Here is a 15,387-nt window from a genome sequence, read left to right as displayed (position 1 = left end):
TATGTTTTTAGCAATGTATGAGATTTGTTATTCCATTCTTTCTGACAGGTGGGATCGTCAGATTTCTGTTTTTAGTCATTCCATTGGGTTTGAGGTGGTATCTCAATGTGGTTTTTAAATTTGGATTTCATGATGACTACTAATATGTGGTAGTATCCACTAATTCATCATAGTTAACTGTGTTCATTGGTCATTTTTTAAAATTTTAAAATATTTTACTTATTTATTTGAGAGAGAGAGAGAGGGATCATGAGCAGGGGGGAGGCAGAGGGAGACGCATACTCCCTGCTGAGCAGGGAGCTGGATGTGGGACTTGATCCCAGGATTCTGGGATCATGACCTGAGCCAAAGGCAGACACTTAACTGACCCAAGCCACCCAGGCACCCTCATTGGTCATTTATATCTTCTTCTGATAAGTGTTTTAGTCTTTTGCTCCTTTTTTTTTCTTAAATGAGATTGTTTTTTGTTTTTTTTTTTTAAGATTTTATTTATTTATTTGACAGAGAGAGAGATCACAAGTAGGCGGAGAGGGAGGCAGAGAGAGAGGGGGAAGCAGGCTCCCCACTGAGCAGAAAGCCCGATGCTGGGCTGGATCCCAGGACCCCGAGATCATGACCCGGGCTGAAGGCAGAGGCTTAACCCACTGAGCAACCCAGGTGCCCCTGAGATTGTTTTGTTTTTTTTTTTGTTTGTTTGTTTTGTTTTGTTTTTTTTTTAAGATTTTATTTTATTTATTTGACAGAGAGAGATCACAGTAGGCAGAGAGGCAGTCAGAGAGAGAGGAAGGGAAGCAGGCTTCCTGCTGAGCAGAGAGCCCGATGCGGGGCTCGATCCCAGGACCCTGGGATCATGACCTGAGCCGAAGGCAGAGGCTTTAACCCACTGAGCCACCCAGGCGCCCCGATTGTTTCGTTTTTAAAATTATCCTCATACTCTGGTTGTGAGTCCTTTGTCAAATACATGTATTTTGAATCTTTCCTTCAGTCATAGCTTCCTCAGTCATTTTCTTCTTGTCTTTTGATAAGCATAAGTTTTTATTTTAGTGAAGTTCATTTTCTTAAACTTTTCTGAAGTTTTATTTTAAATCCAGTTAGTTAACATACAGTGTTAAATTAGTTTTAGGTATACACTTAGAGTGATTCAACAATTCCCTACATCACCTGATGCTCATCACAAGTGCACTCCTTAATCCCCATCACCTCTTTGAGCCATCCCTGCAAGGTTCTCTCCTTTGGTAACCATCAGTTTCTTCTCTATAATTAAGAGTCTGTTTCATTAATGAGGAGTACGTCACTTACTTTTCTTCATTCAGGTATTGATGGATGCATTTGAGCTGTTTTCATATCAGGGTTATTGTAAATAATGTTGCTATATAAACATAAGGGTGCATGTATCCCCATGAATTAGTGTTTTTGTATTTTTTGGGTAAACTCCTAGTACTTTGATGACTGGATCATAGGGTAGATCTGTTTTTAACTTCCTGAGGAACCTCCATACTGTTTTCCCCAATGGCTGCACCAGTTTGCATTCCCACCAACAGTGCAAGAGGGATCCTTTTCCTCCACATCCTCGTCAACATTATTTTCTTGTGTTTTTGACATTAGCTATTCTGATAGATGTGAGATAGTATCTCACTGTGGTTTTGATTTGCATTTCTCTGGTAATGAGCAATGCTGAGCATCTTTTCTTGTGTCTTTTGGCCATCTGGATGTCTTTTTTTGGAGAATTGACTGTTCATGTCTGCCCAGTTTTAATTGGGTTATTTGTGTTATGGGTGTTGAGTTGTATCTGTTCTTTATGTATTTTGGATACTAACCCTTTATGGGGTATGTCATTTGCAAATATCTTTTCCCTATAGTTTGTTGCCTTTTAGTTTTGTTGACTGTTTCCTTCATTGTGCAGAAGTTTTTTATTTTGATGTAATCCCAGTAGTTTTGTTTTTGTTTTTGTCTCCCTTGCCTGAGCAGACATATCTAGAAAAAAGTTGCTATGGCCAAGTTGCAGAGAAGTACTGCTTGTGTTCTCTTCTAGGAATTTAATGGTTTTAGGTCTCACATTTAGGTCTTTAATCCATTTTAAAGTTATTTTTGTATATGGTGTAAGAAAGTGGTCCAGTTTCATTCTTCTACATGTTGCTATCTACTTTTCCCAAACATATTTGTTGAAGAGAAAATCTTTTATTATTGGGTGTTCTTTCCTGCTTTGTTGAAGATTAATTGGCCATACAGTTGTGGGTTAATTTCTGAGTTTTCTATTCAATTATGTTGATTTATGTGTATATTTTTGTGCTAGTACCATACTATTTTGATCATTACAGCTTTGTAACATAACATGAAATCTGGAATCGTGATGTCTCCAGCTTTGTTTTTCTTTTTCAAAATTGCTTTGGCCGGGGGCTCCTGGTTGGCTCAGTCAGTTAAGCTTCTGACTCTTGATTTTGGCTCAGGTCATGATCTCAGGGTTGTGGGGTTGAGCTCCATGTTGGGCTCTGCACTCAGTGGGGAGTCTACTTGAGATCGTCTCCCTTGCCCCCTCCCTTGCTTGCTTGTACACACTCTCTCTCTAAGATAAATAAATAAATATTTTTTTAAAAAAGATAGTTTGCTTTGGCTAGTTGGGGTCTTTTGTGGTTCCATACAAATTTTAGGATTATTTGTTCTAGTTCTATGAAGAATGCTGTTGGTATTTTGATAAGGATTGCATTAAATGAGTAGATTGCTTTGGGTAGTGTAGACATTTTAACAATATTTATTATTCTGACCCATGAACATAGAATGTTTTCCCATTTCTTTGTATCATCTTCATTTTTTTTCATCAGTGTTTTTTATATAGTTTTAGAGTACATGGTCTTTCACCTCTTTGGTTAAGTTTCTTCCTAGGTGTCTTACTGTTTTTGGTGCACTTGAAAATGGGATTGTTTTCTTAATTTCTTTTTCTGCTGCTTCATTATTGGTATATAGAAATGCAACAGGGTGCCTGGGTGGCTCAGTTGTTAAGCATCTGCCTCCAGCTCAGGTCCTGATCCCAGAGTCCTGGGATTGGCCAGCATACTGCTCCCTGTTCAGTTGGAAGCCCTGCTTCTCCCATGCTTTCCCTTTCCCACTCCCCCTGCTTGTGTTCTCTCTCTTGCTGTCTCTATCTCTGTCAAATTAATAAAATCTTTTTTTTTTAAGATTTTATTTATTTCTTTGACAGACAGAGATCACAAGTAGGCAGAGAGGCAAGCAGAGAGAGAGAGGAGGAAGCAGGCTCCCTGCCATGCAGAGATCCCCATGTGGGACTCGATCCCAGGACCCTGAAATTATGACCTGAGCCGAAGGCAGAGGCTTAACCCACTGAGCCACCCAGGCGCCCAAATTAATAAAATCTTAGAAAAAAGAAAAAAAAAAAGGAATGCAACAGATTTCTGTGCCTTGATTTTGTATCCTACAACTTTAATGAATTCATTAATGAGTTCTAAGCAGTTTTTTGATGTTATCTTTTGGGTTTCCTCTATATAGTATCATATCATCTGCAAATAGTGAAAGTTTGACTTGTTCCTCCTGATTTGGAAACCTTTGATGGTTTTTTTTGTTGTTGTTGTTGTTGTTGTTTGATTGCTCTGACTGGCACTTCCAGTACTATGTTGAGTGAAAGTGGTCAGAGTGGCCACCCTTGTCTTGTTCTTGACCTTAGGGGAAAAGCTCTGTTTTTCCCCATTTAGGCATGGTGGTTAGTTGTGAGTTTTTCATATCAGGCCTTTATTATGTTGATGTAGTTTCCTCTAAACATACTTTATTGAGGGTTTGTAGCATAAGTTGATGTTGTACTTTGTCAGATTTTTTCTCCATTACTGAAATGATCATAGGGGTTTTATACTTCCTCTTATTGGGGTGATGCATCACTTTGATTGATTTGCAAATATTTAACCACCCTTGTATCCTGGGAATAAATCCCACTTGCTTGGGGTGAATGAATTTTTTTTTAAATGGTTGTTGTATTCAGTTTGCTAGATTCTGTTTAGTATTTTTGCTTCTGTGTTCTTCAAGGAATATTTGTCTGTATTTCTCTTCTTTTGTGGTGTCTATCTGGTTTTGGTATTAGGATAAGACTGGCCTGTTGGAATGCATTTGGAAGTCTTCCTCTTCTGTATTTTGGAATAGTTTGAGAGGAATAGATTTTTTTTTTAAATATTTTTAAAAAAATATTTATTTGGGAGGGAGTGCCTAGTAAGTGAGAGAACACAAGTGTGGGGGAAGGGGCAAAAGGAGAAGGAGAAGCAAACTCCCTGCTGAGCAGGGAGTCTGATATGGGACTTGATTCCAGGATCTTGGGATCATGACCTGAGCTGAAGGCAGACACTTAACTGACTGAGCCACCCAAGCACCTGAGAAGAATAGATATTAACTCTTATTAATTAATTAATTAATTAAAGATTTTATGTATTGGGTGCCTGGGTGGCTCTGTGGGTTTAAAGCCTCTGCCTTTGGCTCAGGTCATGATCCCAGGATCCTGAAATTGAGTCCCGCATCGGGCTCTCCACTCAGCAGGGAGCCTGCTTCTCTGTCTCTCTCTGCCTGCCTCTCTGCCTACTTGTGATTTCTGTCAAATAAATAAATAAAATCTTTGAGAAAAAAAAAAGATTTTATGTATTTGTCAGAGAGAGAGAGAGAGCCCAAGCAGAGGGAGAAGCAGGCTCCCTCAAGAAGCCCGACTTAGGGGGCGCCTTGGTGGCTCAGTGGGTTACAGCCTATGCCATCGGCTCAGGTCATGATCCCAGGGTCCTGGGATCGAGCCCTGCATCAGGCTCTCTGCCCAGCAGGGAGCCGGCTTTCTCTTCTCTCTCTGCCTGCTTCTCTGTCTACTTGTGATCTCCGTCTGTCAAATAAGTAAATAAAATCTTAAAAAAAAAAAAAAAAAAAGAAGCCCAACTTAGGACTTGATCTCAGGACCCCAGGGATCATGACCTGAGCCAAACAAAGGCAGATGTTTTAACAACTGAGCCACCTAGGCATCCCAGCTCTTTAAAGGTTTGGTAGAGGGGCACCTGGGTGGCTCAGTGGGTTAAAGCCTCTGCCTTTGGCTCAGGTCATGGTCCCAGGGTCCTGGGATCGAGCCCCGCATTGGGCTCGGCGGGGAGCCTGCTTTCCCCTCTCTCTCTGCCTGCCTCTCTGCCTACTTGTAATCTCTGTCTGTCAAATAAATAAATAAAATCTTAAAAAAAAAAAAGGTTTGGTAGAATTCGCCTGTGAAGCCCTCTGGTCCTGGACTTTGATTATGGATTTAATTCCTTTGCTGGTTATTGGTCTGTTCAAATTTACTATTTCTTCTTGTTTCAGTTTTGATAGTTTATATGTTTCTAGGAATTTTACATTTCTTCTAGGTTGTCCCAATTTGTTGGCATATAGTTTTTCATAATATTCTCTTACAATTGTTTGTATTTCTTTGATATTTGATATTTTTATTTCTCTTCTCTCATTTGTGGCTTTATTTATTTGGGTCCTCTTTTTTTATTGATCAGTCTGGCTAGAGATTTTTCAATTTTATTGATTTTTTTTTTTCCCTTAAAGAACCAGCTCCTGGTTTCATTGGTGTATGTTCTAGTGGGTTTTTTTTTTTTTTTTTTTTACATTTCTGTTTCATTTATTTCTGCTTTATTTATTTATTTATTTATCTTTATTATTTCCTGCCTTCTGTTGGTTTTAGGTTTTGTTAATTGTTCTTTTTACAAAAGCTCCCTTACATGTAAGGTTAGGTTATTTGAGATTTTTCTTGCTTCTTGAGGTATACCTGTTCCTATAAACTTCCCTTTTAAAACAGATTTTCATATATCCCAAAGGTTTGAACTGTTACATTTTCATTTTCTTTTTTTCCCCCATGTACATTATTATTTCTTCTTTTATTTCCTGGTTGACTCATTTATTGCTTATTAGCATGTTATTTAATGTCCATGTATTTATGGTCTTTCCAGATTTTTTCTTGTGATTGACTTCTAGTTTCATAGTGTTGTCAGAAAAGAAACATGGTATATCTTCAGTCTTTTTGAATTTGTTGAGGCTTGTTTTGTGGCCTAATATGTGATCTGTTCTGGAAAATGTTGTATGTACACTTAAAAAGAAGGTGTAGTCTACTTTCATATGATGGAATATCCTGCATAATAATATCTGTTAAATATCTAATATCTGTTAAATCCATTTATACCAGTGTGTCATTCAAAGCCATTGTTTTGTTGATGATTTTCTGTTTAGGTAGATGATCTGTCCATTGATGTGAATGGGGTGCTAAAGCCCCATACAGTTACTGTATTATTATCGATTAGTTCTTTTATGTTTGTTACTAGCTATTTTATGTATTTGGGTATTCCTCATTTTCTTAATTTTTGATTTTATTATTAGTGCATTTTGAGCCCTGTCAAAGGAGTCTTTGCCAATCTCAAGTTTGTAAAGACAGTTCTCTGTTTTCCTCTATTTGAATATCTTATTATTCCAGGACCGTTTGTTGAAAAGACCATCCTTTCCCTTTCCCTACTGAATTGCAGTAGTTCCTCTGTTGTAAAATGGATAAGTGTGAATGTATTTCTGGACTGTTATGTCTAAATGATCTATTTGTCTTTATGCCACTATATAGTAGTCTTAATTACAATAGCAAAATAAGTCTTAAAATTAGATAGTATATTTTTCATCAGAATTATTTTAGGTATTTTAGGTCCTTTGGATTTCATTTTAGTTTTAGAATCAGCTTGTCAATTTCTACAAAATGTCTGGGATTTTGATTAGGATGGTGTTGAATTTATAGATTTATTTGAGGAGAATGACACCTTAATGCTGTTGTGTCTTCCAATCCAAGTACATTGAGCTCTCTTTAGGTCTTTAATAATCACTTATCAATGTTTTGAAGCATTCTTAGGTAGAATTCTTGCTCATCTTTTGTTACATGTATTTCTAGTTAATTTATTTTGGATGTTGTAAGAATGGTATTAAAGAAATCATTTTCCGGTGGGACCAGGGAGGGAGACAAACCATAAGAGACTCTTAATCTCAGGAAACAAACTGAGGGTTGCTGGGGGATTTGGAGGGAAGGGATAGGGTGGCTGGGTTATGGACATTGGGGAGGGTATGTGCTATTGTGAGTGCTGTGGATTGTGTAAGACTGAGGATTCACAGACCTGTACCCCTGAGGCAAATAATATATTATATGTTAATAAAAAAATCATTTTCCAAGTGTTTGCTGTCTGTATATAAAAATACAGATGGTTTTTGTATATTGATCTTGAATTCTTAACTTCCTAAGCTCATCAGTTAGTTTTAGTAGTTTGTACATTGCTTTGGATATTCTAGGTACATATCAAATCATTGTGAATGTAGACAGTTTTATTTCTTTCCATTATATATGCTTGTTTCTTTTTTATTGTCTGATCGGTGCCCTCAGAGGTTATTTTTGATGAACCACTAGATTAATTTTGAACCAGAACTGTCATTTCTGATTCTAATCATAAATATATACCATACTAAAATTTGGTGTCAAAGGACTGCATCATAATGGAATTGAAGGAGGCAGATTATTGTTTTTTGTTGAACTGATTATCTTAAAAAGTCTGTTTGGGAGCCAGAACCTGGATACCACTTGTTTATTGAATACAAGCAAATCCTCCTTGAGATGGCTGTTGGTAAGTTTGATAGTAGTTCTCAGAATCCAAAATTAGGATCAGGTAATGTTTCTTCGTATCATTTAAGTAGAGTATTTCAGCTTTTCTGTAAGCTTGAAGAATGTGCTTTTCTCTCATTTTCTGGACTTTGCCCTTGTCCTTAGTTTTAGCCTTAATTGCTTTATAGTGGGCATTCCTTGTAGCACACCAAGCTCTTAAGTATACAATTTGAGAATTTTGGTATAGGCCATATATATCTTAATTCAATACAGGTTAACCTTACTTTAGAGAAACCCAACATATAAAATTATAGGTTTTGATATGTATCATACGTGGTGGTTTTTCTCTTAATAAAAAAATTGGTGTTTGATATATTAACATATTATACCCGTAAGACATTTAAAATATGATTTAACTCCATTCAGAATTACAAATACTTTGCCAGAAACACATATAAAAAATTTGAGTGTTCTACATTAGGTATGATCATGAAAACACCTTTTTTTTTTTTAAGATTTATTTATTTATTTATTTGACAGACAGAGATTATAAGTAGGCAGAGAGGCAGTCAGAGAGAGGAGGAAGCAGGCTCCCCACCGAGCAGAGAGCCCGATGCGGGGTTCAATCTCAGGACCCTGGGATCATGACCCGAGCTGAAGGCAGAGGCTTTAACCCACTGAGCCACCCAGGCGCCCCATGAAAACACTTTTTATAAAAACCCAACAACTCACAGACTCATTCCTTACATATTTTCTGTCTAGTTTGGAACTGTCTTTGCTTGGCAAGTTGCTGGGTTGGTATTTCCTGCCTCATAGTGGTGCTCTGCTGCAGTGACTATATACCTCTTCTCCAGTGGTAGGAATAGCTATGGGAGATTAGAAAATGGGAAAAATCCTTTTTTATGATTATGTTGTATAAGTCAGGGGGCTCTTTGGAACTTTAAATTAAAATGTTTTCCAGTCAAGAATTGCTATTTAAATGAAAATATTTAAATACCAAAGCTTGCTAAAGGAGGTTGCAGAAATATGTTAAGGAAGTAAGTCCTACAAATGTCATGTCACTCAAGTTGATTCTACAAACTGCTTTTTATTAAGCAATTTCTGATGTCCAGTAATGCTCTGTACTATATAGTGATATCAGATTTGAGATTTTTATGATAAAAGTATATTTTGCTGCCATATTTTTTCCTAAATTTTAAAATTTATGAAATGTTACCGTTCTCAGCTGAAAGTAACTCAGAGATTCTGCTAATGGTAGGAAGGGTTTTTTTTTTTTTTAATGTAAGTGGCATGGGACTTACTGTATATTCTTGATTTTATATGTGTATCTTACAAAAATTATTCAAAAATTATAATTTTGTATGTCTCTGGATAGTTAATATTTTAAGGGAACTTCCTTGAGGATGTTTTTCCCATTTTATTGTTAAATATAGGGTATATTTACTTCTGGCACATGGGAAGAGAAATCAGATGAAATTTCCTTTGCTGACTTCAAGTTCTCAATCACTCATCATTATCTTGTACAAGATTCCACTGATAAAGAAGGAAAGGATGAAATATTGGAAGGTAAGTTGTTAACTACATATTTTGAAACTCTTGACTGTAAGAGTGATTATAATTTTGAATTATGAATTTAGTTCTCTTAATTAAATAGTGTCCTCTGGAGATGTTTTACATTTGCGAAGTTGTTTCACTGCATCTGAAATAGAATATGATCTTTTTATTATTATTTTTATTTTTTTTTAATTTTTTTTTTTTAAGATTTTATTTATTTATTTGTCAGAGACAGAGGGAGAGAGAGCGAGCAAGCACAGGCAGACAGAGAGGCAGGCAGAGGCAGAGGGAGAAGCAGGCTCCCCGCCGGGCAAGGAGCCCGATGTGGGACTCGATCCCAGGTCGCTGGGATCATGACCTGAGCCGAAGGCAGCCGCTTAACCAACTGAGCCACCCAGGCGTCCCGAATATGATCTTTTTAGAGGAACAGTCATAGCAGCGTTTCAAGATTAATTAGATGAGCAAAATATTTATTGCGTGCACTTTTAACCCCCAGTTAAAAGAAATTTACGGTCCAGTAAGGGATATATGGTCTATAAATAACTAATGGTCATAGGAGATAGAAAATGATGAGTGCCATCATAGAGCCCAGAAAAAGTGCTACTGAAATTCAGAGAAGAAACGATCAGTTCTAACTGAAGAGAGATCAGGGAAGATGTAATGAAGAATTAAGCAATAAGCTGGGATTTGAAGGATTTAAAAATAAAAGTTATTTTCTGATTTATCAGTGTAGTGTTTTGGTTATACCCCAAAGTTTGTAGTCAGATCAGATGGATTAGAATTCAGGAGCCGAGGGCAGACACTCAACTGACTGAGCCACCCAGGTACCCCCCAAAATCTCTTCCTTGAGGTAGAGTAGCATATAATAGTGAGAGACCAAGGTATTGGAAAAATAAGAATCTTGGAGCTGTCAGTCAAATACCCTTCTTTACTCACTTAAAAAATAAATATGCAGAATGTGTGTTAGTTTTTCAGGCAATTGATGATATTATGCTAAGTGAAATAAGAGAAAGACATATTGTATGATATCTCTTATATGTAGAATCTAAAAAAAAAAAAATGAAAACAAAACTCATCAGACTTACATTTATGAGAATAGATTGGTGGTTCCCAGAGGTGGAGGTTGAGGGGTGGGCAACATGGATGAAAGAGGTCAAAGTACACATTTACAGTTATAAAATAAATAAGTCATGGGGATGTAATTAATGTCCAGCATGGTAACTATAGTTAATCGTACTGTATCATATATGTGAAAGTTGCTCAGAGATTTAAGTTGTAAAAGTTCTTATAACAAGGAAATTTTTGTTGTTAACTGGTGACAGATGTTGACTAGACTTACGGTGATCATTTTGCAGTGTATACAATTAATGAGTTATTATGATATTGTATACCTGACAGTAATATAATGTTAAATGTCAGTTATATTTCAATTGAAAAAATAAATTAAGGAAAAAAGTTTTTCTGCTTAAAACAGATTATCATTTGTAAGTTTAGGCCTGAAATATTTGTACCTTTTCTTGTATAGGAATAAAATTATATAACCTTTTGTATTATATGCATTCTTTTTAGAAACAATAAAGTAGTTAGCATATATATTCAGATTCATAAACTAGGACAGATAACATTGACCATCTATACACATATATAAGACAATTATACACTAAATAAAATAATTACACCAAAATATGAATATGTGTACTTCAGGAGTAAGTGGATGAGGGAAATATATGCAACTGATGGGAAGTCTGATAATAGCCCAGAGATTGCCAGGTCCTACATTCTGCTGACTAATGAAGGAACTGTTAAAAGTAGAGAAATCTTGAGGGCTGTTAATTTGAGGGAAGATCATACATCAAGGAAAAGCTGTTATAATGACGAGGCTTAGAATCAGTTTTTCTAAGGTAAACTCGTATAGGGGACTGTGGTATGAGAGAAGATGAATGGATTTGGGTTACTTAAGTCATTATTATTGCATGTGTATATGTATTGTGCAGTTTTAATTTGGTTGTGATTAAAGCTATACCTAATGATAGAAGTTACAAGTAAATCATCAACTCATTTAATTTGGAGACACATTTTTTTTTTTTTAAAGATTTTATTTATTTATTTGAGAGAGAGACAGTGAGAGGGAGCATGAGCGAGGAGAAGGTCAGAGAGAGAAGCAGACTCCCCGTGGAGCTGGGAGCCCGATGTGGGACTCAATCCCGGGACTCCAGGATCATGACTGAGCCGAAGGCAGTCGTCCAACCAACTGAGCCACCCAGGCGTCCCTGGAAATACATATTTAAAATTATACTATCAGATGTCAGAAGTTTTGAGCACTGATCTTTTATTTTGTTGGGTTGCTCATTGCTTCAGTTAAAGTATCGTCATTAGTGTTCTCCTATTTATTCTTTTTGAAAATTGAGAAAATATATATTTCCTAAGGAATTATGGCTATACAATAAAAGGAAATATTTTTATGAACAAATATTCTTTATACTTTGAATTTATTATGAATTTATGCATAACTAAGGATCATTTATGTCACTGTCTTATTATAAATGGCAATACAAGTGCTTAAAGATGCATGGGTAAAAAGTGGGAACCTGGTTAGTGTTTTTTTTTTAATTTTTGTTTTCTGTTTTTTAAGATTTTATTTATTTGATATTTGATAGAGAGAGACACAGTGAGAGAGGGAACACAAGCAGGGGGAGTGGGAGAAGGAGAAGCACGCTTCCAGCTGAGCAGGGAGCCCAATATGGGGCTCCGTCCTAGGATCATGACCTGAGCCGAAGGCAGATACTTAACGACTGAGATATCCTTGTTTAGTGGTTATAAGAAGCCCTCCGTAAATGGCCAGAGGCTAGCAAAGACTAGCCATGGGAGATGATAAAGTGTTGACAGGATTCTAAGTAAAATTTTGAAGAAAAGTAGGGACAAGGGCAGACCAAGAAGAACAGATAAAATGTGGCTTTGTAGGAAGGATGAGGAAACGTTTGAGTCATGACTTAGAAAAAAGGAAAATATACATGTAGGAATAATATTTTTTGTTTTTAGAGGCTGGCTTTTTTGAAATAAGACAGTGGGAAAGAGACATCTCTCTCACCCCAAATTGTAGAGCAAGTCCTAGATATAAATCCTTGAGCAATTGCAAAACTACATGGACTAGCAAGATATGTTACATAATGTGATTTTTTTTTCAGTCATGTCATAAAATTTTGTCTTAGAGTGAACATACTAATTTTTTCATTATTAAATGTTTTTGTAGATGTTATTCCACAATCTATGCAAGATTTGTTGTGTATGAATAATGACTTTCCTCCAAGAGCACATTGCCTGGTAAGATGGTAGGTATACTTTTACTCAGGTAACTTTTAGTATGTGGTTTGGGGTGACCCCAACATCTCCCCCAGGCTCAGTGATTTGCTAGGAAGATGCACAAAACTCAGCATATGGGTACACTTACTATGATTTATTACAGCGATATCTGCAAACAGAATTAGCACAGGGAAAAGGTGGCTGAGGCAAAGTTTGGAGGAATTCGTGTTTGAGTCCTTTCCTAATGGAGTCACACAGAACATACTTAATTTCCTTAGCAACAAGTTGTGACAACACCTATGAGATGTTTTCTATCAGGGAAGCTTGTTAGAGGCTCAGGTCTTAGCGTTTATATTTGGGGGCTGGCACCCTTTGACTGGTACATAACAAAATTTCAGACTCCCAAAAGGGGAGCAGGTGTTTAGCATAAACCACATTGTTTGTACAAACAGATTAAGCACAGTAACTCTTATTGGAGAGTTTTTTGAGAACCCTCTCAAAATCCAAATTCCTAGAAGCCTGCCGAAGGTCAGCCTTGCATGCAGGCCATTCTTTTTTTTTTTTTTAAGATTTTATTTATTTATTTGACAAACAGAGATCACAGGTAGGCAGAGGCAGGCAGAGAGAGAGGGGGAAGCAGGCTTATCACCGATTAGAGAGCCTGATATGGGGCTCGATCCCAGGACTCTGGGATCATGACCTGAGCCGAAGACAGAGGCTTTAACCCACTGAGTCACCCAGGCGCCCCTGCATGCAGGCCATTCTAAGGATAGTAGTCACAGGCCTGCTGTTAACTCTTTTCTGCACAGTATATTTCATAATGTAAGTTAGAGCCTAACTATAATTCCGATGACTAGCATGGAAGGATAGTAGTCACAGGCCCACTGTTAACTCTTTTCTGCACAATATATTTCATAATGTAAGTTAGAGCCTAACTATAATTCCGATGACTAGCATGGAACATTTGCATATCACAGAAAACTTAATATGTATTGTTGGAAATTCAATAGAAGTAAAATGTTGATCTTAGTTACATGATAACATCATGACTCACTCATTTTTTTTTTAAGATTTATTTATTTATTTATTTGACAGACAGAAATCACAAGTAGGCAGAGAGGCAGGTAGAGAGAGAGGGCCCTCTCAAGCAGAGAGCCCAATGTGGGGCTCGATCCCAGGACCCTGGGATCATGACCTGAGCCGAAGGCAGAGGCTTTAACCCACTGAGCCACCCAGGCACCTCTCACTTATATCTTAATTATAAATGTGATAAGTTAATATAAGAGGTACATCACACTTAAAAGGGCATTATCTTATTTTGGTAGGGGTGGTGTTGAAGCATACCACCACCAAAATGTTTCAAGTGTGAATGTGTGATCAAGAAAGGAGACCTAGTTAAAATAAATTTATATACTGGTTTTACATTAGTGTGTTGGTGTGAGTTGGTCTTTTAATTTCTTTTTTTAATAAGATTTATTTATATATTTATTTGAGAGAGAGAGAGAATGGATATGCATTGGGGGGAGAGGCAGAGGGAGAGGGAGAATCCTCAAGCAGACTCCATAGTAGGCAAGGAACCCAATGCCCCTGAGATCATGACCTGAGCTGAAATCAGGAGTTGGATGCTTAACCAACTGAGCCACCCAGGCATCCCTTGATTTTTTACTAAAGAATTTTTAAGAAAGGAAAAAATGATATCTTTGCTTCTTTTCTCTTCATGCTAGTGTGATTACTATAACAAGTAGACTGTAGCACACTAAAAAAAACTAATTGCAGATGCAGATAAACTGGATATTGTTTCATAAGTATGCCTGTCATTTTAGTGTGATCTTTTAGTAACTGTGAACTTAAACAACTTAAACAAATATAAGAGAATTTAGTACATTGCCATTTAATTTAATCCATCCAGATTCTCTTCTGATCTTTTAAAATGTGAATGTATACATTTATTTATTTATTTATTTATTTATTTATTTTTAAAGATTTTATTTATTTATTTGACAGAGAGAGATCACAAGTAGATGGAGAGGCAGGCAGAGAGAGAGGGAAGCAGGCCCCCCACTGAGCAGAGAGCCCGATGCGGGATTCGATCCCAGGACTCTGAGATCATGACCTGAGCCGAAGGCAGCGGCTTAACCCACTGAGCCACCCAGGCACCCCGAATGTATACATTTAAAATGACAGAATACATCAGAAGGCAGCACGATTCATAGAACATGACTTTGTATGTATTCATTCACTCAACATTAATTGAATACCTACTATTTGGCCAGACACTGAATTAAACACACTTAGGTTTAATTTCTAGCTCAATACTTATTGTCAACTTCGGGAAAATTACTTAATTTCTCTGAGTTGGTAAAGACAGAATAATAAATAATAGGTACCTTTCAGAGTAACTGCAAGGATTTAGTAAAATAATGGTACATAGTATGTTTACCAGACTCTGAGTGCTGTTACATAATTTCTGTTCAGCTGGTTTTTTTAAAGTTTCTAAATAGACATGAATTTTGAGGGAACATTATGTAACCCATTACAGTCTTACATCTAGTCTCCCCCAATTCATGTCCATTCCATAGATAAAACATATTCATTCTTTTTTTTTTTTTTTAAAGATTTTATTTATTTACTTGACAGAGAGAGATCACAAGTAGACAGAGAGACAGGCAGAGAGAGAGAGAGGGAAGCAGGCTCCCTGCTGAGCAGAGAGCCCGATGCGGGACTCGATCCCAGAACCCTGGGATCATGACCTGAGCCGAAGGCAGCGGCTTAACCCACTGAGCCACCCAGGCGCCCCAAAATATATTCATTCTTGACAGCTTTTTGGTATTTATTTCCTAAAACTGGGTTTGACACATAGTCCATAGTTTAAAAACATTTGTTGAATAAATAAGCAAAACCTTTCTGTG

The 15,387-nt window shown here is 36.9% G+C and overlaps 1 protein-coding gene across 4 annotated transcripts in view; it reads left to right on the top strand.

Moving 5' to 3' along the window:
- Positions 1–15,387, top strand: part of RAB3GAP1 (RAB3 GTPase activating protein catalytic subunit 1) — a 113,805-nt gene that overhangs the window by 20,493 nt on the left and 77,925 nt on the right. For all 4 annotated transcript variants that reach the window (XM_032856172.1, XM_032856170.1, XM_032856171.1 and 1 more), the window contains exons 4-5: positions 9,058–9,190; positions 12,429–12,507. In XM_032856172.1, coding sequence (XP_032712063.1) covers positions 9,058–9,190; positions 12,429–12,507 — 212 coding nt within the window. The remainder of the gene's footprint in view (positions 1–9,057; positions 9,191–12,428; positions 12,508–15,387) is intronic.

Source organism: Lontra canadensis, unplaced genomic scaffold, assembly GCF_010015895.1.
Source record: "Lontra canadensis isolate GAN:19392208 unplaced genomic scaffold, GSC_riverotter_1.0 scaffold11, whole genome shotgun sequence".
Taxonomy (NCBI): Eukaryota; Metazoa; Chordata; class Mammalia; order Carnivora; family Mustelidae; genus Lontra; species Lontra canadensis.
Note: the sequence above shows the minus strand (reverse complement) of the source record. Positions and strands in the feature narration are given on the sequence as shown.